General features: G+C 44.4%; 1 protein-coding gene across 1 annotated transcript in view; it reads right to left on the minus strand.

Moving 5' to 3' along the window:
- Window positions 1-12104, minus strand: part of LOC105712940 (O-acyltransferase like protein-like) — a 79823-nt gene extending 67719 nt beyond the window's left edge. Inside the window, exon 1 of the mRNA XM_064378960.1 lies at window positions 11831-12104. Within this exon, the coding sequence (XP_064235030.1) occupies window positions 11831-12011 (181 nt within the window). The 5' untranslated portion in view covers window positions 12012-12104. The remainder of the gene's footprint in view (window positions 1-11830) is intronic.
- Between the last annotated feature and the right edge of the window lie 11963 nt (window positions 12105-24067).

Genomic DNA, 24067 nt, shown 5'->3' on the forward strand with positions numbered 1-24067 from the left:
CATTTGTCTCCTTTCCGAGTATGAACTCCAATGGACAAGTTGCCCTTTTCCAAACTAATGCTTAATTAGCTTCTGTCAAGAGCCTAAGAGATGCCAGGGCACGGGCACCCTCCAAATCAAAGTACATTGTGATTGTCATGGGAGGGAGAAATAGAATAAATGAATGATTAATCACACCTGCTACTGCAAATCATCTGGCACTGGTTCCAAGTTTTCATTTTCAAAAAATTAAAAACAACTTGTTTCAATTCTGTGCTAATTGGCAGGCAGATTTTCTTTCTCATTTGGCGGTAATGAAATGTGGATATTAAAATGCACAGCTGATTAATTTCTGGGTTTGGATAGAGGAAAAAAAGAGGCCTTGGTCAACAGTCTTAAGTTTTTAAAAATGATGCATTGATATCATGAAGCTGAAGGCAGTGGAAGCTTCTGGAATGCTTCATAATTTCCTGAAACAAATTATGACCTTGAAGCTTATATTAAGCACCTACCAGATTGCTGTGTTACACTGCAGATTTTTGTAAATGAGAATAGTCCTTGCCTTATAGTTGATGATACAGAGCATACAGGTAAAATGCTAACTATCTGGTGTCAGAGATTTCCTTGTGGTAAGAGAAAGAGCTGAATGCACTCTCCATTTCACAGCTGAGTTCCCGAGACAGGCTCTTAGCAGACACCTCCTGGCAGTCCCCCTTGGGTCTGGTCAACTGTTCATCTTAGACGTAAACAACAAGAATAGGCCAGGCACGAGGCGGCTCACGCCTGCAATCCCAGCACTTTGGGGGGCCAAGGCGGGTGGATTACGTGAGGTCAGGAGTTTGAGACTAGCCCAACCAACATGGTGAAACCTCATCTCTACTAAAAATACAAAATTAGCCAGGCATGGTGGCTTATGCCTGTAATCCCAGCTACTCGGGGGGCTGAGGCAGGAGAATCGTTTGAACCCGGAAGGCGGATGTTGTGGTGGGCCAAGTTTGCACCATTGCACTCCAGCCTGGGCAACAAGAGCAAAACTCCGTCTCAAAAAAAAAAAAAAAAGAAAATGGCATGCATATTAATTTATTGTGGCTACTGTAACAATTACCACAGATTTCATGGCTTAAAACAATAGAAGTTTATTTTTTCACAGTTCTGGAGGTCAGAAATCCAAAATAAATATGACTGGACTGAAATCAAGGCATTAGCAAGGCTGCACCCCTCATGGAGGCTGCAGGGAAGAATCTGTTCTTTCCCTCCTCCAGCTGCCAGCCTCCCTTGGGTTGTGGCCACAGCATTTCAAACTCTGCCTCTGGTCACATCACTGTCTCCGTGTGTATGTGTGGTGCATGCATAGCTCCTCCTGTCTCTTTTTTTTTATTGAGATAGAGTCTCCCTCTTGCCACCCAGGCTGGAGTACTGTGGTGCGATCAAAGCTCACTGCAACCTCTACCTCTTGAGTTGAAGCAATTCTCCTGCCTCAGCCTCCCGAGTAGCTGCAATTACAGGCACCTGCCACCATACCTGGCTAATTTTTGTATTTATAGCAGAGTCGAGGTTTCATCATGTTGGCCAGGCTGGTCTCAAACTCCAGACCTACAGTGATCCACCTGCCTCAGCCTCCCAAAGTGCTGGGATTACAGGTGTGAGCCACCCCCTGCGCCCGGCCTGTGTCTCTCTTCTAAGGATACATGGGGTTGTATTTAGGGCCCCCCTGGATAGTCTGGGATAATCCCCACATTTTAAGATTCTTAATTTAATCATACCTGCAAAGACCCTGTTTCCATAGAAGGTAACACTCACAGGCTCCAGGAATTAGGATGTCTTTTGGGGGGCCATGTTTCAGTCTACCACAGCATAGATATCTGGTACCCAGTGAACCCAGAATTTCAGTAAAGCCCAGTTTCACCCTTTAGCTTAACATTTGCTCCATTTGCATCTTTTCTGTCCCTTGCTCTAGCACCAGGAGAGGGTCTGACCTTGAGTAAAATGCCCTCCAGACTAACAGCTGGGTGGAAAAAGAGGCAACATTCAGAGACTGAAAATCAAGCTGACCAGACCTGCCCTGGTGACAGGGGACCCAGGCTCAGCGGAGGCCAGTGATGGGTGCTGGTCCATTCAGTGTCCGCCTGCAGACCCCTGCCTCCAACAAGGCATCAGCCATGGCCTTGGCTTCCAGGAGAGAGGATGAGGCACACGGACAAGAGACATGAAATATGGGTTTCAGGAGGGAAATGGGGAAGCCGACCTGCGTAGGAAGCTCAGTGCCCTGGCCAACAGGGTGGGCTCCGGGCTTGATGTAGGAACGAGGGATAGAGGGACTTGAAGGGTTAAGAAAGTCTCAAAGCAAAAGTAGCTGCCTAGGGAACATGTCAAGAATGTGATGAGATTAGAGAAACAGGAAATGAAAAGCCCTGCAGGCTGCTTGGGATCCAGAGTCCTCCCTTCCTCCCAGCATCTTTCTGTCCCAGAGGAATCAAGTGCTGCAAAATGCAGCAATCCCAAGAAGCCTGGGGTGGGAGCCAGGATCTGCTGAGCGAAGTGAAAATTCCGTCAGGAGCTTCCCCGACAAGCCCTCTGCTGTAGACACACATGGGCCAGTTGCGCTTTAACAAAAGGCTCTGGGGCCGGGATGGTGCCTCACACCTATAATCTCAGCACTTTGGGAGGCCAAGGCAGGCGGATCACCTGAGGTCAGGAGTTCAAGACCAGCCTGGCCAACATGGCAAAACCCTGTCTCTACTAAAAATACAAAAATTAGCAGGGCACGGTGGCAGGCGCCTGTAATCCCAGCTACTTGGGAGACTGAAGCAGAAGAATCCCTTGAACCCAAGAGATAGAGGTTGCAGTGAGCCAAGATCATGCAACTGCACTCCAGCCTGGTGACAGAGTGAGATTCTGTCTCCCCTTCCCCCCGCCAAAAAAGCTCTGCTACATCTCAAGGAAAAGGAGTCCCGGGACCTACCTGAGACAGTACTTTTTTTTTTTCTGCCCTGTTCGGATGATAAATGCATGCGTTTGATTCTAGAGTGTGTTTAAGAGGCATTAATACACAGTTCTTTGTATTGATTTGCTAGTGCTGTCTTCAGAATTTTCCACAAACTGGGTGGCTTAAAACAACAGATGTGCGCCCAGGCACAGTGGCTCATGCCTGTAATCCCAGGACTTTGGGAGACTGAGCAGGGTGGATCACCTGAGGTCAGGAGTTCGAGACCAGCCTGACCAACTAAAAATATAAAAAATTAGGCGGGGATTATGGCAGGCACCTGTAATCTCAGCTACTGGGGAGGCTGAGGCAGGAGAATCACTTAAACCTGGGAGGTGGAGGTTGCAGTGAGCCGAGATCGTGCCATTGCACTCCAGCTTGGGCAACAAGAGTGAAACTGTCTCAAAATTTAAAAAACAGATGCATTATCTCACAGTTCTGGGGACTAGAAATCTGAGATCAAGGGCTGAGCAGCATTAGTTCCCTTTGGAAGCTCTGAGGAAGAACCAGTCCCATGTTCCTCTCCTAGCTTCTAGAGGTTGCCAGCAGCCCTAGGCCAGGGGGCGTCACCCCAATCTCTGTCTCCATCCTTATGGAATGTTCTCCCTGTGTGTCTGTGTCCAAATATTCCTCTTATCAGAACACCAATCATGGGATTAGGACTCGCCGTAGCCTATATTACCTCCTCCTACCATCTCTGCAAAGACCTTGGTTCCAACTAACTGAACATTCACAGGAAGCAGGGGGTTATGGGTTTTTTTAATTGCATTTTAGGTTTTGGGGTACATGTGAAGAACATGCAAGATTGTTGCATAGGTACACACATGGCAGTGTGGTTTGCTGCCTTCCTCCCCATCGCCTATATCTGGCATTTCCCCCGATGCTATCTCTCCCCAACTCCCCACCCCGCGCTGTCCCTCCCCTATTTCCCCCCGACAGACCCCAGTGTGTGAGGCTCCCCTCCCTGTGTCCATGTGTTCTCATTGTTCAACACCCACCTATGAGTGAGAACATGCGGTGTTTGATTTTCTGTTCTTGTGTCAGTTTGCTGAGAATGATGGTTTCCAGGTTCATCCATGTCCCTACAAAAGACACGAACTCATCATTTTTTTATGGCTGCATAGTATTCCATGGTGTATATGTGCCACATTTTCCCTGTCCAGTCTATCATCGATGGGCATTTGGGTTGGTTCCAGGTCTTTGCTATTGTAAACAGTGCTGCAATGAACATTCCTGTGCATGTGTCCTTATAGTAGAAAGATTTATAATCCTTTGGATATATACCCAGTAATGGGATTGCTGGGTCAAATGGAATTTCTATTTCTAAGTCCTTGAGGAATCATCTTGAGACAGAGTCTCACTCTGCTTCCCAGGCTGGAGTGCAGTGGCATGATCTCGGCTCACCACAACCTCCCCTTCCTGGGTTCAAGAGATTCTCCTGTCTCAGCCTCCCCAGTAGCAGGGACTACAGGCATGCACCACCATGCCCAGCTAATGTTTATATTTTTAGTGGAGACAGTGTTTCACCATATTGACCAGCCTGGTCTTGAGCTTCTGGCCTTGTGATCCACCCGCCTCAGCCTTCCAAAGTGCTGGGATTACAGGTGTGAGCCACCACGCTCAGCTCAACATATCTTTCGGGGAGATGCATTTAACCTATAACACTCACCAGGTGGAGATTAGTATCAATGACACTGATATACAAACCGTGCGGGACACTGGACTCGCTTGCTAGGGCTGCCATATAAGTATCACGGACTGGGTGGCTTAAACAACAGGAATTCATTTTCTCCCAGTTCTGGAGGCTGTTTGCCTGAGACTAAGGCACTGGCAGGGTTGGCTGCTTCTGCGGCCTCTCTCCTTGTCCCCTAGGTGACCTCCTTGTTGCATCCCCGCATGGTCTTCCCTCCATGCATGTCTATGTTGCAAGCCCCTTTTCTTATAAGGGCACCGTTATTGGTTAAGACAACCCCCACCCAACTTATCTCATTTGGGCCTAATTACCTTTTTTTTGTTCTTGTTGAGATACGGTCTTACTCTGTCACCCAAGCTGGAGTACAGTGGCATGATCACAGCTCACTGTAGCCTCAAACTCCCAGGCTCAGGTGACCCTCCCCCTTAGCCTCCTGGGTAGCTGAGACTACAGGAATGTGCCACCATGCCCAGCTAACTTTTTATATTTTTTTGTAGAGATGGAGTTTTACCTTGTTGCCCAGGCTGGCCTTGAATTCCTGGGCTCAAGCTATCCGCCTGCCTCGGCCTCCCAAAGAGCTGGAATTACAGGTGTGAATCACCACGTCTGGCCCAATTACCTCTTTAAAGACCCTGTCTTCAAATACAATGCCATCCTGACATACTGGGACTTAAACATATGAATTTGAGGGAAACAGAATTCAGGCCATAACGTCCACGAATTACAAATAATGAAGCCTACGGTAGTCCTCAGTATCAACTCTGCAGATACGGAATTGGTTCTCTTGGAATACTTCCATTATTTTTTGCCAAACTCTACCCGTAGCCAATCTATGGTTTGCGCTAAGTATCATCCCAACATGAATGTTGATATTTTCGTTCACATGAGTGAGTAATACAGATGTGAAACAAAGATGTATGTCAGAACTTATTTGTCCATAATGTGAGCAAACTTTTTGCTGAATTCTATGACAGATGGAGTATGGAAGACATTTCCTTATCTTCCTGTGCTATTGATAATGTAATGGTTAGACATTACACACTTTTAATTTGCACTCAACATTTTATCCATGAATTTCCTGTCTCGACAGTAAAACAATAAATCAAGCCCTGACTTGTAGCCACTGCTGACTTCCCTGATGACAGAGCCCCCAAGGCTGACTCTCAGCTCCCAAGGTGATGTCCCTGAGCATGAACTTAGAAGGCCACGCACAGTAGCACAGCGGTAATTTCCACCTTACAGACATCATAGCTGTAAACAGCTTTGAGAATACAGATAGATTTTTTTAATGTAAAATAGGAAGTGATGAATTTTGAGTATTTATTACTTTTGGGCTGGGCATGGGGTCTCAACTGTAATCCTAGTGCTTTGGGAGGCTGAGGTGGGCGGATCACCTGAGGTCAGGAGTTCGAGACCAGCCTGGCTAACATGGTGAAACCCTAACTCTACTAAAAACATAAAAATTGGCCAGGTATGGCAGCGTACACCTGTAATTCCCAGCTGCTTGGAAGGCTGAGAGGCAGGAGAATCACTTGAACTCAGGAGGAGGAAGCTGCAGCAAGCCAAGATCGTGCCACTGTGCTCCAGCCTGGGTGACAGAGTGACTGTCCCAAAAAAACATGTATTACTTTTGTTCTTAATATAACTTAATTGTAAATTTGTGTGAATCGTATTTAACAACCACCTGGACACTTGACTATTTAACCTGGACACTTAACTCTCAAGCCAGCAGAGACCACACTCCTGGGCTCAGGAGTCAGAATTCCTGTTTTTATTTTAGGTTCGGGATATGTGTGCAGGTTTGTTATAGGTAAACTGTGTCACGGGGGTTTGGTTGCAATTCTTTAAAGGCATTGTGGATTTCCAGAGTTGAGGACGCAGCCTGGCTGTTTACAGGTGAGGAACCTTGTTAAAGGTGATGTGTTAAAGCAAGGTGATGTGGCTTGGGTAAGCTCACACAGCTGGTGATGAGCCTAAACAGGAGGAAGTCCCAGGCCTCACCATTGCCAGCCTAGCACAACTGCCACTGCTTGGTATCCTATCCCTAAACCTTGATTCCTTTACAAGAGAAAGACAATGAGGAAAGGAACAAAGTGCCTGGGGGAAGGTTGTGGGGGCAGCAGGTGGGTGAGGCAGAGAGAGAAAGAGGAGGAGAAAAGAGACCATGGATCAACGTAGAAGGACATCCCAGACAGGGGACTGACCTTGAATTATAATAGAAATAGACAAGTATTCAGAAAAAGGAAGGCAGCTCATTCCATAGTGGTTAATGTAAACTAAAAATACATTATCAGACCCCCAACCATCTGAATACACCCTTCCTCTCAGTCAACGCATTCCAAAGTTAACCTGAAAAACTAGTTCAGACCATGATGGGAAGGGAGCGGGGACATCCCTCATTACACCCTCCTGCCTTTCAGAAATTAGGCACAACCAGCCAGTGTTAATGGAAGACTGATAGAGCAGACTTTTAACTCTGATAAGAGACACTGACAATCTATTGTCTCTGAAGCTTACTACCTGGAGGCTTCCTCTGCATAATAACCCAGGTCTTCATAATCCCTTATCTTAACCCAGACACTTCCTTCTATGGATTCCAGGTCTTTAGATAAACTCTTTCAACCAGTTGCCAAAGAAAAATGCTTTGAATCCACCTGTGACCTAGAAGCCACCCCACCCCATTCCAGTTCTCCTTCCTTTCCAAACCAAAACAATACACATCCGACATATGTTGATTGATGTCTCATATCTCCCTAAAATGTACCAAACTGCAGCCTGACCACCTTGGGCATATGTTCTCACCATTTCCTGGGGCTGTGTCCCAGGACATCAGTCATTCATTTTGGCTCAGAATAAATCTCTTCAAGTATTTTACAGAGTTCGACTCTTCATAGACATTATGGAGAAAGTTTAATCAGGAGAGAGGATACCAGTGATCTTTTTGGATGTGGCTTTTGTTTTTGTTTTGTTTTTGAGACGGAGTTTTGCTCGTCACCGAGGCTGGAGTGCAATGGCACAATCTCAGTTCACTGCAACTCCGCCTCCCAGGTTCAAGTGATTCTCCTGCCTCAGCCTCCTGCATAGCTGGAATTATGGGCGTGTGCCACCATGCCAAGCTGATTTTTGAATTTTTAGTAGAGACAGGTTTTCAGTGTTGTTCAGACTGCTCTTGAACTCCTGACCTCAGGTGATCTGCCCGTCTGGGCCTCCCAAGGTGCTCGGATTATAGGCATGAGCCACTGCACCCGGCCTGGATGTGGTTTTTGTATGTGGTAAGAGGCAGGATTTCTGTGGTTTATGGAGTTTAAAACAACAGCCACAAAACCAGAAACGGTGAGACCAGAACACTTGCTGAGGACTTCAGCAGTGAAAAAGGACATAAAATAAGACCCCAAGATCTAGGAGGGTGGCAAAACCAAAGCACACAAGAGTATTTGGTGGATTTTGTTCCTATAAGGATGGTGGATATGAGACTGTTAGAGTGGCTGGGTGCAGTGGCTCACGCCTGAAATCCCAGCACTTTGAGGGCAGATGAAGAGGGCAGATGACCTGAGGTCAGGAGTTCAAAACCATCCTGGCCAACATGGAGAAACTCTGTCTCTACTAAAAATATAAAAATTAGCCAGGTATGGTGGTGGGCACCCATAATCCCAGCTACTTGGAGGCTTGAACCTGAGAGGCAGAGTTTGCAGTGAGCTGAGATCACACCATGGTGCTCCAGCCTGGGTGACAGAGCAAGACACCATCTCCAAAAAAAAAGAATGTTTGAAAGCAAATGGAGAAAGATGGTGGAAATGTTGAAACAGAGCCTCCTTTTAGAGTTAGATTACTATAGTGTTTCCTACCGTGGCTGCCCACTTTGATCCATCTTACCCACTGCTGGATTGAGTCTAATTATCAGTCTCTCTCCTGTTCTAGAACAGCCGTGACTCAAAGACCCTCTCTCCACTTTATCCTTCAGGCACTGGCCCATTATCCAAGCTCATATATAGCCCATGCATCTTTGTGTTTGGGGATGGGAGGTGGCATTTAAAAATGCTATTGTGTGGCCGGATATGGTGACTCACACCTGTATTCCTAGCACTTTAGGAGGCCGAGGCAGGCAGATTACTTGAGGTCAGGAGTTTGAGACCAGCCTGGCCAGCATGGCGAAATTCCATCTCTGCTAAAAATATAAAAATTAGCCGGGCATGTGGCGGGCGCCTATAATCCCAGCTACTCAGGAGGCTGAGGCAGGAGAATCATGCCATTACACTCCAGCCTGGAGGACAAGAGTGAATTGTCTCAAAAAAAAAATACTATTGTGTGATATTTAATATATTAAAAAGACATAAACAATAAAACAAATGGCTACGTTCCCACCACCCAGCTTAAAAAATACAACTTGACCATTTGAAGTCTAGTGTGTTCCTGATTGCATCCCCACCAGGGCTGGCCCTGGACTGAATTTGGAGGTCATCATTCTCATACATCTCCGATCGTTTGTACTACACATGTAGAACCACACAGAGCAAGACGGTACCTTAAATTGCACTTGTTTACATTTATATATGTAAAAGCTTTCTACAGCTTTTTTCTTCCCGATGTCATTTCCGTGTGACCCTTCCGTATTGATATGTGTAGCTCTGCTTCACTCTTTTCGTTGCTGGGTTTTATTTTTTCTTGTTTCTCTTGTTGCTTGCTTTTTTTTCCTTTTTTTTGTTTTTGTTTTTGTTTTTGTTTTTTTGAGACCAAGTCTTGCTCTATCACCCAGGCTGGAGTGCAGTGGAGCAGTCTAGGCTCTCTGCAACCTCTGCCTCCCATGCTCAAGCGATCCTCCTACCTCAGCCTCCTGAGCAGCTGAGACTACAGGCACGCGCCACCACAGCAGGCTGACTTTTTAATTTTTACCAGAGACGAGGTTTCACCATGTTAGCCAGGCTGGTCTCAAACTCCTGAGCTCAAGCAATCCGCTTGCCTCAGCCTCCCACAGTTTGGGGTTACAGACGTGAGCCACCAGGCCTGGCCCTGTTGTTGCTTATATTATTCAGTGATTAAAAGTGCAGGCTGCAGAATTGGATGATGTGAGCTCAAATCCTATTTCTACCACTGCAGGCAACATACTTGACATTTCTGTGGCTCCATTTCCTCTTTTATAAAAGAGATGATACTAACGCTCTCCTCCCTCCATTGTGGCTGCTAGAACTAAATAGCACAGCTCCCGCCCAAGCCTCGGAATGATGCCTGCCCTATAAAAGTACTCACTCACCAGTGACTCTTATTCTTTTTCCATCCACATGACTGCCAGGAAAACCAAGCTAAGAACTAAGGTCAGAACGACATGCTCTACTCAAAAATCTCAGGCAAAATGTCAGATCAACATACCAAGTACTTTCTGGTACCTTAGAATGAAAATCAGTTTTTAAAACTACCAATTATTGTATTCATCTGTTACAATAAATCAAGTCATCTTTCCCATTTACATAAATCATTCAATTATTTCCCAAACCATTTATCTTGGAGAAATATTTTTAACTTGAAAAGATTTTCTGGCTGGGCATGGTGGCTCACGCCTGTAATCCCAGCACTTTGGGAAGCCGAGGTGGGTGGATCACCTGAGGTCAGGAGTTTGAGACCAGCCTGACCAACATTGAGAAACCCCATCTTAAAAAAAAAAAAAGAAAAGAAAAGATTTTCCATTTTCAGGTTCCTGCAGATGGAACATGGTCAGGCCATGACTAGAGTAACTTACAAGGCAAACATAGCATTAGCATGGCTGTGACTAATGGCAATGCTACGTGCCACCACCTCATCACCAGGAATCTGAGCCAGCCATGGCACCTTCTGGATTTTCTTGGCCCGCTTATTTGGCCCCAGTTTGTCAGAATGTTCCCTGTCAACATCACCAAGTGTTGTAGCAAAACATCAATTTCAAAATGGGACTTGAAGAAGATGGCTCATAAATGAATTGGATTTGTATTGTATTCTCTCACCATTTCATTAAATATCCGGACATCTAATCCCGTGTAGAACAGCAACGCTTCATAGTATGTGCTATTTTGAATTACAAAATATTAGCTCAAAACTCTTGATTACCTGTATGATGCAGATTATGTTTCTAAGTGTTTTTCAATACAAAGTATATTAGTCACGCATTCAGAATGTGAATGGAAATTACTACGTTCATTTGTCTGGCTTTGGAAAGAGCGAGTTTTTACGTTTTTTCCTTGTTAGTGGTTTCCATCGGCATCAACTATGAATCATTCTTCTGAAAAAGAGGTTACCCCAATGAAAACACATCTCATTTTTTGTCCCTTTCCAGCAGGAAAGTTATGTGTCCCTTTAGTTGTGAGAATGATTTGGGGAAACTACAAAAAAAAAAATCTGACCATCTGCAGTCCGTCCATATCACATGCTGCGGTCACTGCTTCCGGCCTGAGCCCGTACATCTACCAACACACTCCTTAGCATTTACTATCAAGCACAGAACGGGCAAGACTTTCCCTAAATAAGGAAGCAACTCATTACCAAATGACTAAATGTCTAGAAAAAGAAATAAGCCAAGCTATCTCATAAAACAGTGAAATGTTATGCATATTGATAAATCCACAATATCAGTAATAGCGGCATCATACAGTGTATAAATCATTCTCATCTTTCTTTTTTTTTTTTTTTTTTTTGAGGAGAAGTCTCGCTCTCTTGCCCAGGCTGGCGAGATCTCAGCTCACTGCAACCTCCATGTCCCAGGTTCAAATGATTGTCCTGCCTCAGCCTCCCAAGTAGCTGGGATTACAGGCGTGCACCACCACACCTGGCTAATTTTTGTATTTTTAGTAGAGATGGAGTTTCACCATGTTGACCAGGCAGGTCTCGAACTTCTGACCACAAGTGATCCACCCGCCTTGGCCTCCCAAAGTGCTGGGTTACAGATATGAGCCACCATACCCAGCCTCTCATTTTATTAAGAGGTTGGTCTGAATTCATCAGATTCCTCTGGCTAGACAAATGGTAGAGCCTCCTACACTAAAAATTCCTCCTCCCTCCTTGATTCCTGGCAAAATGCAAATTAAAGCTCATCTTCTCTTTCCTTTCTGGTTCCAAGTCTTTAATTCTCAAGAGTTTATCCAGAATGCTCCCAGCACAAGCCTCAACTGACCCGTGTTCAGCTACGCAATGGGCCAGGGAAACCTACTTACTTCTTAGAGCGTATTCTTTGGGCTTCACTGAATTCAGATCGGAAAGGAATTCATCAGTATCTTGCATGCACTTCAGAGAAATGTTTCTTACAGAAAAAACAAAAGGAAATTGAAAAGACAGCAGGCAAAATAGTAGAGTGAGGCCCATCACTGTCTCCTGACCTGTTAGGCTAAGCGTCATGTCTTAGACAAAGAGCCTTATATTTATGAAGCGCTAGTCTATAATATGCCGTGAGTAAATGGGACACGCTCGCTCCTTAACAGGCAGAGAGACAAGCTGCGTCTCCCAGCCACCTGCAAAGCGGCCGAGATGAACAAACCATGGAAACCAATTTATATACAATTTGTTATTGTTGAGTAACATAGCACTGTGGATGTGGGGGCCGCTGACCACCTGGCTTCCTTTAGTTATGCAGATTCACATTTCCAGATGACATGAATCATGCTGGATCTTCTCTGGTTAGATGGCCTGGTGTACGTCTCTGGGTTTCAAAAATATAGTGACTATGTTAAGTAGCAATATTTGGCTTTTGTCCAAGAAGGATGATGAACTGTAAAACATTTGGATGAATGATAAGCAAAGAAGGGCTTCTCCGTGATGGTCTGTGCAGAACACACATCTGCTAAAGCATGTGCTGGACTTTGAGAGTGGTATCAGCGTGGGAGCGTTGAACTCCCCCACGGGAAGGAAGTTGTCGCAATAGGGCAGATACACACGCAGCCCACACGTGGGAGTTTAGAAAACACATCCTGGCAAGTCCAGTACTGATGAAGGACCATGGGAATGGTACGCAGCTACTTTAAGCAAACATAAAACGTGTCGATCTGGATTTCTCATGATGTAAATACTCTTTTTCCACAAAGCCTTTCTTTAAATAGTAACTTCCCTATCTCCATTTAAAATGAGAAGCAATTTCTGTCGATCTTGTTTACATGGCCGGAACACATCTGCACTTGTGGGTGGCTGTGACTCAGTTGTACTTCTTGCTGCCAGTTGGCTTCAGAGAGTCTTCTAGCATCCCAGACTACCCCTAGTAATGCACACACCCCACTGGACTCTCACTGCTGTTCCTTTGTTCATGCCCTGCGCTCTGTCTGGAGCGCCCTTCTCCCAGCTCCCCTCCTGCCGGGCATCCTCGTCTACTCCTATGTATTATTCTAAGTAGGTGTTGGCTCTTCCAGGAAGCCTTTCTGGGCTTCCCCTCTGGTGAGAGGAGGCTTTGAGAATAGCCTGTTCTCTCTGCCGCCGAATCGCTTCGCACACTCCCTTTTCCTCCTCACTTTGAAGGTATCTATTTCTGCCTCCTTTTCTCCTGTAGACCGGAAGCTCAAGGAGGGCAGGCATTGTGCTCTTTTAATTCTCCTGGGATTTCTCAGGCCTTCTGGGTAGTGATTAAGAGCCAAAGCTGTTTGTTACTGGCTGTGTGACCTAGAGCAATTGTGCTGTCTCATTGGCCTTATCTTGAAAATGAAGATAATCATAGTCTCTACACCTTGGGATTATGAAATTTAAACAATATATTTAAAGCATTAAAAGAAGGCCAAGTGTGGTCATTTATTCCTGCAATCCCAGCATTTTGGGAGGTCAAAGCAGGAGGATTGCGTGAACCCAGGAGTTAGAGGTTACAGTGTGCTATGATTATACCACTGCACTCCAGCCTGCACGTCACAAGGTTTTTATACAAGATTCTACGTCTAAAAAAATTTTTAAAGTACTGAAAGAGGCTTGGTGCAGTGGCTCGCGTCTATAATCCCAGCACTTTGGGAGGCTGAAGCGGGAGGATCACTTGAGCCCAGGAGGTTGGCCGGCCTGGGCAACATGGTGTAGAACCCTGTCTCTACCAAAAATTTATAAAATTAGCCAGACATAGTGGCATGCACCTGTAGTCCCAGCTACTCAGGAGGGCTGAGGTGGGGTGATTGCCTGAGGCCAGGAGGTCGAGGCTGCAGTGAGCTGTGTTTGTGCTATGGCATGCCAGCCTGGACAAGAGGGCAAGACCCTGTCTCAAAAAACAAAAGGTACCAAAAGAGTTCCTGGCCTGTTTTAAATACTCAAGAAATACTATGTATTGTCTTAATATTCTAAATGCCCATACATACCTACATACCTGGCAGGTACATATATATAGATATATCTATATGTATCTGCCAGATGTATATCTGGTGTATGTCTCTGGGTTTTAAAAATATAGTGACTATGTTAAGTGTCAATATTTGGCTTTTGTCCAAGAAGGATGATGAACTCATGAGACATTCGGATGAATGATAAGCAAAGAAGGGCTTCTCCGTGATGGTCTGTGTAGAACACGCATCTGCTAAAGCACGTGCTGGACTTTGAGAGTGGTATCAGCGTGGGAGCGTTGAACTCCCCCACGGGAAGGAAGTTCACACACACACTAGATATACTGACATGATGTATCTACAAGGGGACATTGCAGTATCTGACCTTTTGTAGACCCTTAATAAATAGTAGCTACTGTGGTAACTTAGGACTTTTTGCTGTTGGCTTAAAGAAAAAAGCATTCAGGCACACAAGCTGAAATAGCTAACACACTATTAGGTAAACAGTTCCTGAAAAACCAGTTATCTAGATCCAAGTTACAAAGGGGGCATCTTCAAAACAGGGAACTTTCTGGTAGTCAGAACTACTCCAAGATGTACTGGGGCTCTTTCAAATGACACCAGAGTCTCTAGCCTTGGAGCTGCTCAGCTCAGACCACAAATGAAGGCATTAGATTCAACCCTCAGATGGTCCTTTCAGGTCTCCTCTAACTTGGAAATCCTCTGCGTCTATCAAAAGTATTTTCAGGCGGGCACAGTGGCTCACACCTCTAATCCCAGCACTCTGGAAGGCCAAGGCAGGCAGATTACTTTGAGCTCAGGAGTTCAAGACCAGCCTGGGCAACATGGTGAAACCCCATCTCTATAAAAGACAAAAATACAAAAAGCATTTTTTACCATTAATGTGTTGGTTATTATTAAACACCTCTGAAGCTGTTGTCTAATTGAAATAGACATTGGAATTTCAATGCAAAAATTAATAACAGCATCCAACTTGGAATACATAGAGAAATCAACAACTTGTAGGAAAAATGAAACCGAATTTGGTGCCAGAAACCAGGATTTAAGTTCTGGCTCTTACAAAAGCAGGTTCAGTTTCCCTATCTGTAAAATTACAAACTCAGCCTAGTTCACACGATTGTGTCGTAGTATGAACTTAAAGCTCATGATACAAAAACATTTATAGACTTCCGAGTCGTAAGTACGTATTTGTTAGCATTGGAGCTCTTGCCGCCAAGCTGCTTTTTGGATTTGGTTTTGTTTGTCTTAACCATCTTTCTCTGTTAGGAAAAGGTGGGAGGGGGATTGACAAAAACTAGAGGTTCAGATAATTTGAATACAGTCGGCCCTTTGTATCTGGTGGTTTCAAATCCATGGATTGAACCCATGGTCGAAAGAAAATATTTGGAGGGGAAAAAAAACAACTTTTAAAAATACAAAGACAATATAGTATAAGAACTACTTACACGGTATTAGGTTTTATAAGTACTCTAGAGATGATATAAAGTATAGAAGAGAATGTGCATAGATCATAGGCAAATACTAGACCATTTTATATCAGGGAGTATCAGTGGATTTTGGTATCCACAGGAAGTGGGTCTGGAACTTACCCACTGCCAGCACCGAGGGAAGTCTGTCTGAATGATTAAACAGAAAAATCTCTGAAACTTGGATTTATTCCCAGGTTAGTTGCTGATGTCATATAGTCACTGAAAGTAAGAATGACATTGCTTTTAGAATTCAGCATTAAATACTCATCTTTTCTCAAGTGGGGAAAATATATGAAGAGCAGAACTCACCTCCACATTTTTTTTTCTTTCTTTCTTTTTTTTTTTTTTGAGATGGAGTCTCGCTCTGTTGCCCAGGCTAGAGCACAATGGTACAATCCTGGTTGACTGCAACCTCTGCCTCCCAGGTTCAAGCAATTCTCCTGTCTCAGCACCCCCGAGTAGCTGGGACTACAGACTCCTGCCACCACGCCTGACTAATTTTTGTATTTTTAGTAGAGATGAGGTTTCACCTTGTTGGTCAGGCTGGTCTCGAACTCCTGATCTCAGGTGATCCACCTGCCTCGGCCTCCCAAAGTGCTGGGATTACAGGTGTGAGCCACTGCACTCAGCCCACATTTTAATCATTAGTAATAAAAACCACTTAAGATGGTTTAAAAATATCTACCTAAAAAAAAGGAAAAAGAGTATCTTACTTCTGGGTAATTAATAGCTCAAGATCCTTCTAATGTTTGTCCTAACCCCTAGGAAAAAAATCTTATGGCTAATCAAGGCTCAAGGAAACTCAGTCATTTTACAAAAATATTTTAGGCACCTGTTTTGTTTTTTGCAAGCAGTTTGCTGGGCATAAAAACAGGACATGAAAATAAATAATGCTTTCATTTCCTGAAAGCAGGCCTGTAACATTTCCGGAAGCAGCAGGAATCAGCTGACCGGTGCTATTATTTATGTCATGGTCATTTTATTCAAGTGACTAGCTATTAGAAAAAAAAAGGAGGGGGCGTTAGGCCTCCCATCACTTGGCAATGGGTCTGAGAAAACAACAATCAGTCTTTACTGTTAAGAATAAAGATCACAGGGGAAAATGTAACTAAGACCCACTGCTCTCAAGCTCTGAATAAAGAATGCCTATTGCAATAAGAGGAAATGGCAATTTCAGATTAGAAAGCGAGCAGAGAGTTCATGGAAAATCTTGAACCAATGGTGGAAAGAAAATATTCAGAGGGAAAAAAATTAAACAACTTTTAAAAAGACAATATAGTATAACAACTACTTACATGGTATTAGGTATTGTAAGTACTCTAGAGATGATTTAGACTATACGGGAGAGTGCGTTGATTATAGGCAAATATTAGACCATTTTATATCAGGGAGTATCAGTGGATTTTGGTATCCAGAGGAAGTGGATAGGCCGGGCGCGGTGGCTTACACCTGTAATCCCAGCACTTTGGGAGACCAAGGAGGGTGGATCACGAGGTCTAGAGATTGAAACAATCCTGGCCAACATGGTGAAACCCCGTCTCTACTAAAACTACAAAAATTAGCTGGGCGTGGTGGCGTGCGCCTGTAGTCCCTGCTACTCAGGAGGCTGAGGCAGAAGAATCGCTTGAACCCATGAGGCGGAGGTTGTAGTGAGCTGAGAGTGCACCACCGTACTCCAGTCTAGTGACAGAGCAAGACTCTGTCTCAAAAAAAAAAGCTCAGAACATTCATCCAGCGGATGGCAGATGCTTAGCACATAAGCGAATCATGTCAAACAGTGATAAGTGCCAGGGAGAAAATTTACAGGGGAAGCAGAGATGGAGAGTGGTAATGCAGGTGTGTGCTCAGTGGGGTGGGCACGGTTCAGCAAGGGGATCAGGGAAGGCTCTCCAGGCAGGGGACTTCTGAGCGGACCAGATGTGACACATGTGAAAAGCCTTCATGGGGAGAACTGGGGGAAGAGCCTTCCAGGAGAGGGAAGAGCACGTGCCGAGGTCCTGTAACAGGAATATGAGTTGTGGATAGGAATGAAAAAGAGGGAGTGAGTTGGGAGTGGGGAGGTGATAGGAGGTGAGGGGGGAAGGTGGTGAGAGCAGGGAGGTCTTCCGGGGCCACTCTCATAGCAATTGAAAAGCAGTCGCTTCCATTTATCTTGGTCTCTGCTGAAACAACGGTTACTGGCATGTTGTTTAGCTGGTGTCTTTCTTTATTTTTTTATCTTTTTGAGATGGAGTCTCTCTCTATTGCTCAGACTGGAGTGCAGTGGCTCAATCTCAGCTTACTGCAACATCAAGCGCTTCTCACACCTCAGCCTCCCAAGTATCTGGGACTACAGGTACACGCCACCATGTCCAGCTAATTTTTGTATTTTCAGTAGAGACAGGGTTTCACCTGTTGGCCAGACTGTTCTTGAACTCCTGACCTTGAGATCCATCCACCTCAGCCTCCCAAAGTGCTGGGATTACATGCTGAGCCACCAGTGGCACCCAGCCTAGCTGGTGTCTTACTCAGAAGGAAGCAAGAGTCTAAACTTCAGATTCTCCCCATGATGTTGGCTCTGCTTGTGTCCAAGACAGTTCACTAGTTCCTTAAAGACAAACTGACTTCCCTCACCTTGACAATCAAGTGCAATTTACAAGGATACTCTCAATTCAGAGTCACCACGGCCACTGCCACCATGCCGCCATCATGCCACTAGACAAACGTGTTTAACTGGCCTGCTCCTTTGTATCACCTACTGAAGAGTCCAGCAGGAGCATAGCTTGAGTCATCCCATGCCTGAAGTTAAGCTTCTGGGAGTCAGGGCGAGTGACCTTCTGGATTCTGTGGTGGGAGGTAAAATCCATCTCTTGGCAAGATTCATACAACACCAGATGCCCCCAACACTGGAAATGGAGTTCAGCCGCTGAACTGGCAAAGTAGAGACATCGTTACTCCTGCTTACAGATGCATCTGTGTGCACCTTGGAAAGGGTGGAAGATGTCACTCTACTTCCCGTTAACTCTTGTCAACATCACACCATCCTCTGGGATCAGACCTGTGCCTCACTTGTTCTTTTTTAAAAAATAAGTTACATTTGTTCTCCAAAAATAACCAATTCAATTAAGCATGACTTGACCTGAAGGTCAGGAAATGACTCATGGACTCATGGGCAGAACCCATGCTTTCTGGAACTGAGTTAGTGTTGGAGGTGTGCTATGGTGGACTCTAATTATAGAACTCCCCTGGTTGAAAACATAGTCTTGCAAAGGATTGTGTTTAGAAACAGATCTGCCATAGTCATGTAATATACAATTCTAACTGTAAGAAAAGCTCAAGGATAAGCAGCTTACAATAACACAGCACAGCTAATAATCAGTTCCCTTAAATACTGTGAAACATTATAAATAGTGCTACGAGATGAGTCAGAACTAACCTCATAAATTGAATTTAGAAACTGGAAAGGAATATCTTCTGGGAAATGCAATTCTGTTTCCTTGCATAAAAATAACCACTAGGGAAAAGGTATAATTCTAGGAGAAACCTGGCACGGTAATTAGAAAGGGCAAATGTAGAATCTGAAGTCTGAGAGCCTACCTGTAGGGGTGAAATGCACGGTGATGAAACAGGCACAGAACGCGCAACTCCCGGAAGTGGATGCCAGGTGACGGCAATCATAACCTCCCACTCTGCAACCCAGATCCCACGTCCACCCTTCTTTGTCCTGTTCTGTGCCCAACACACGGACGTCTATAGACTATTACTGTGGCTTCTTGTCCTCTAGTTCGTATTTAGCTTTGGCAGGTGGGAGGTACGGGCAAGAAATCTTTGCATGTGACGAGACAGCCTCCTGGTGACTCCGCTCCCCACACCTTCTCGGCCCCACTGTAGCTCTAGCAGTGGCTCCTCCCGAGTGCCCTTTTCCCACAGCTCCAGCTCCCACCCCTACTCGGGCTTCTCAGGCTGAGGGTGGCTCAACGTCCTTGTTCCAGTGCCCAGCTCTGTGTATTGTCCCTTCCTTAATTTACTTGAAAGTTAAACCTTTTGTAGTGTGCTGCACCGCATTCTGCTGGGACCCCCAAATCTAGATTTCCAAAGAAGCCAGCCAATATAAATGAGCAAATGCCTAGAAATGTTGGCTCAGATCATGAAAGTTTTATCCAATGTACTGAATCTTTACTAAAACGTTTACCAAAGTCCACTGGGACTGTATAGAAAAAATGAACATGAAAAGAAAATACTCTGAAAAGACAGAGTAGCCAAGTCTCAAATTCAGCTTCATACTTAAAACCATGCGAACTGAGGCTGGGCTGTTCCGAATGAGTTGTTGGGGGGGTAACAGTGACTAGAGAATGACAACTAGGTACTCCAGAAACTTCTAGTAGCATGAAGAAAGACATTTTGCAGAAATACAAGCATTTATTGCTATACATTTCCCTCTTAGAACTGCTTCTGGGCCGGGCGCGGTGGCTCACGCCTGTAATCCCAGCACTTTGGGAGGCCGAGGCAGGCAAATCACAAAGTCAGGAGTTCAAGACCAGCCTGGCAAACATGGTGAAACCCCATCTCTACTAAAAATACAAAAAATTAGCTGGGCATACTAGCAGGCACCTGTAATCCCAGCTACTGGGGAGGCTGAGGCAGGAGCATTACTTGAACCCTGGAGACGGAGGTTGCAGTGAGCCGAGATCGCACCACTGCACTCCAGCCTGGTGCCTGGTGACAGAGCGAGACTCTGTCTCAAAAAAAAAAAAAAACCTGTTTCTGCTGCATCCCATAGGTTTTGGTATATTGTTTCTATTTCTATTTGTCTCAAGATTTTTTTATTTTTTTAATTTCTTCTTTGAGGCATGTTGTTTAATTTCTACATATTTGTGAATTTTCCAAGATTTCTCCTGTGACTTGTGGTCAGAAAAGATACGTGATATAATTTTGATTCCCGGAAATGTGTTTAGATTTGTACGGTGGCCTAACATACGATCCATCCTGGAGAAAGTTCTGTGTGTACTTGAGAAAAATGTGTATTCTTTTGCTGTTGGATGGGATGTTCTGTCTATTTCTGTGAGGTCATAAAGTGTAGTTCAAGTCCAATGTTTCCTTATTAATTTTCTGTCTGGATGGTCATCCATTGTCTCAAGGAGGGTGTTGATGTCCCCTACTATTATTGTATTATAGTTGGTATCTCCCTTCAGATCTATTAATACTTGCTTTATTTAGGCGTGTCATTCAATATTGGGTACTTCTATAATTGTTACATCCCCTTGCTGAATTGACCCTTTCATTGTTATTTAATGTCCTTTGTCTGTTTTATTGCTTTTGACATAAAGTTGCTTTGTCTGGTGTAGGTATAGCTACCCTCTGCTCTCTTGGTTCCATTTACACACAGTCTCTCTTCTCATCCATCCACTTTCAGTCTGTGTGTATCCTTAAGACAGAGCTGAGTCTCTTGTAGGCAGCATACAGTTGGGTACTTGGGTTTTCTATTTTACCCATTCAGCCACTCTATCCTCTTATTGGAAAATTTAACCCATTTACATTCAAAGTAACTACTGATAGGAGAGAAGTTATTGCTGCCATTTTGTCATTTGTTTTCTGGTTGTTGGGATATATTTTGTTTCTCCCTGTCTTGCTGTCTTCCTTTGTGGTTTGATGGTTTGCTGTAGTGGGTTGCTATGAATAGTCCTTTCTATTTATGTTCTGTGCATCTACTATAGATTGTTTTGTGGTTACCATGATCTTTATAAAGAAAGACATTCACATTGTCATATCCCAAAAGCTTACAATTAACTCAGTAAGGATGTGAGATTCATAACTGAGAAAAACAAATTGTCAAAGAAAACAAGAAGTTTCAAGGATCCGTTTAAGCAGAGTGAATTACACCTCCTGAGTAGGAAACAAGTTTTTAAGGTAACTAAGGCCAGGTTCCTTATATTTAGAAGATATATATCAAAATTAAGAGCTACAATCTGGGATCCTTACAGCATCTGAGATTCGCAAAGCGTGTGTGTGTGTGTGTGTGTGTGTGTGTGTGTAAACTAAATGGCATAAATAGCATCCTACATTTGACACATTACTTTTTATTTTTAGACTATCCTTTGGGATAGATGAAGGGTTCCTCCATGTCACATTTTATAAATTTCTCAGCTGCCCAAAAATTTCAAGAGGAAATTTCACTATTGGTCAAAGATCCTAGGATGGAAACTCACTAGCCTGCTGACACTGGTGAGGCACACCCACCAGAGCTTCAGGGCAGAACAGCTGTTCTTTGGACTACTTGCTGTGGTAGGAGTAAGGAATTTGCAGAAAATGTGTTTGGGAGGAAGAAGTGGTCTTTGCTATGTAGTGTAAGCCTACATTTTCCTTTTTCTCATTTTGCAAGTATCATTTTGCTGGCATCCTTCCTTATGCATTTGTTAGTTATAAATTACCCAAACACATAAAAACAAAAGCATATTTTGAATGTATAGCTGAAACTCAAGATGATATATATATACATTTTTTTTTTGTCATGGAGTCTTGCTCTGTCACCCAGGCTGGAGTGCAGTGGCACAATCTCAGCTCACTGCAAACTCCACCTCCCAGGTTCAAGCGAATCTCCTGCCTCAGTCTCCTGAGTAGCTGGGATTACAGGCGTGCACCACCATGCCTGGTTATGTTTTGTATTTTTAGTAGAGATGGTGTTTCACCATGTTGGTCAGGTGGTCTCAAACTCCTGACCTCGTGATCCACCCACCTCAGCCTCCCAAAGTGTTGGGATTACAGGCATGAGCCACCGCACTCAGCCATATAAATATGTATTTTTTGAGATAGTCTTGCTCTATCACCCAGGCTGGAGTGCAGTGGCACCATCTCAGCCCACTGCAACCTCTACTTCCTGGATTTAAGTGATTCTCCTGCCTCAGCCTCCCGAGTAGCTGGGACTACAGGTGGGTGCCAGTACACCTGGCTCACTTGTGTCTTCAGTAGAGACGGATTTCACCATGTTGGGGTCTGGGTCTTGAACAAAGTGCTGGGATTATAGGTGTGAGCCACCATGCCCAGCCTACTTCCATATTTTTAAGTAACCTAAATCTTGAGAAAAAGTTTAAGGAGTCACATAAACTTGAACTTTCAGATCAGACTTTTCTCTGTATTCCACATTAAGAAACCCTCTCAGAAAGTTTCTAGAAACTATTTCTGAAATGCTTCTTACAACTGAAGCCTCTTTTTAAGCCTACTCCCACTACCCTAGGTCAAGTGTTCCTACTGTGTTAGCGCCATAGCTACGCCAATTTAAACATTATTCCTGTGATGGCCAAATATTTTCAGCCTCCTGGGCACATGGGAGGATTGCACTTCCCAGCCTCCTTGTGGCTAGGTGGCTCCATGTGATTGGTTTTGGCCAGAGAGTTGTGAGAAGTGGCATCTGTCACTTCTGGGTCACAGCATTTCATTGCATTTTCTCTCAGCCATGACAACTGGCAACGTTTTGAGAGTGGGGTAATGGGATGAGGAGACATGGAGCCGTGCTTCCAGCCAACCCGCAGTGGACACTGAATGTGAACAAAAAAATGTCTTGTGATATGCTATTTAGACTTAAGGTGGTAACCACAGCATAACCTGATCTATCCTGATTGATATACTCCCATTCTAAACACTGAGACCAGTTAATGGGTCCTATCACTCCCGTGTCCAAATCATTATCTCTGTCAGTACAAACCCCTCCATTCTGTCACTCAAGAGTTTTGTTTTTTCCTTTTGAGACAGAGTTTCACTCTTGTTGCCTAGGCTGGAGTGCAAGGGCATGATCTCTGCTCACTGCAACCTCCACCTCCCGGGTTCAAGTGATTCTCCTGCCTCAGCCTCCTGAGTAGCTGGGATTACAAGTGCCTGCCACCAGGCCCAGCTAATTTTTTGTATTATTTTAATAGAGACAGGGTTTTACCATGTTGGCCAGACTGGTGGAGAACTCCTGACCTCAGGTGATCCACCCACCTTGTCATCCAAAAGCGCTGGGATTATAGGCATGAGCCACCGCACCCAGCCTCCTTCAAGGGTTTTTAAAACTTGGTCTATTCTTAGGAAGTCCATGTACTCGAGTGCAGAAGTGAGAACTATTCTTCCAGACTCAGCTCTCACTTCTGCATTCAAGAGTACATGGACTTCCTAAGAATTGAGCATACCTCATTATCCTCCTCCTCAAATGCCCTCACCCAGCATCTACAACTAATGAAGAATGGGCAAAATGTATGTACCAGCATAGATTCTTATTGAGCATGCACTGTTGACCCAAGTATTAATGTCTTTCATGAATGGCTAACTGACCTTCCCAGTTCTCTCTAGTCCCTCTTTCTGGAACCACCATTAAAACTGAAGCTGTATCTTCTCATTTTGTCCTTCTTGATTCCTAACCTCTCTTTCATATTGGAAACATCACTTTGTCTCTGTGCTGAGGCTAATTTTCTGAAGGGCTATCTTCCAGTTTACCAATTCCCTCTTCAGCTGAACAATCCAGTTTCTCCCAAGGGTTACAGCATTGTGTAGTGTTTTCTAGAATCTAGACTTTAGTTTCTTCATTTTGAACCTCTGGGCATTTTTAAAAACTTTCTTGTACTCTCGACAATGCATTTAACAGCTGTTAATTAATTTTATATTATCAAGCATCTCTGGGTAGTTAAAAGAGTAGAAAGACTTTCAGGTTATGAAGCCATAGTGCCAAAAACAAAAA

This window comes from Aotus nancymaae, unplaced genomic scaffold, assembly GCF_030222135.1.
Source record: "Aotus nancymaae isolate 86718 unplaced genomic scaffold, 86718_ANA_hifiasm-v0.15.2.pri h1tg000020l, whole genome shotgun sequence".
Lineage (NCBI taxonomy): Eukaryota > Metazoa > Chordata > Mammalia > Primates > Aotidae > Aotus > Aotus nancymaae.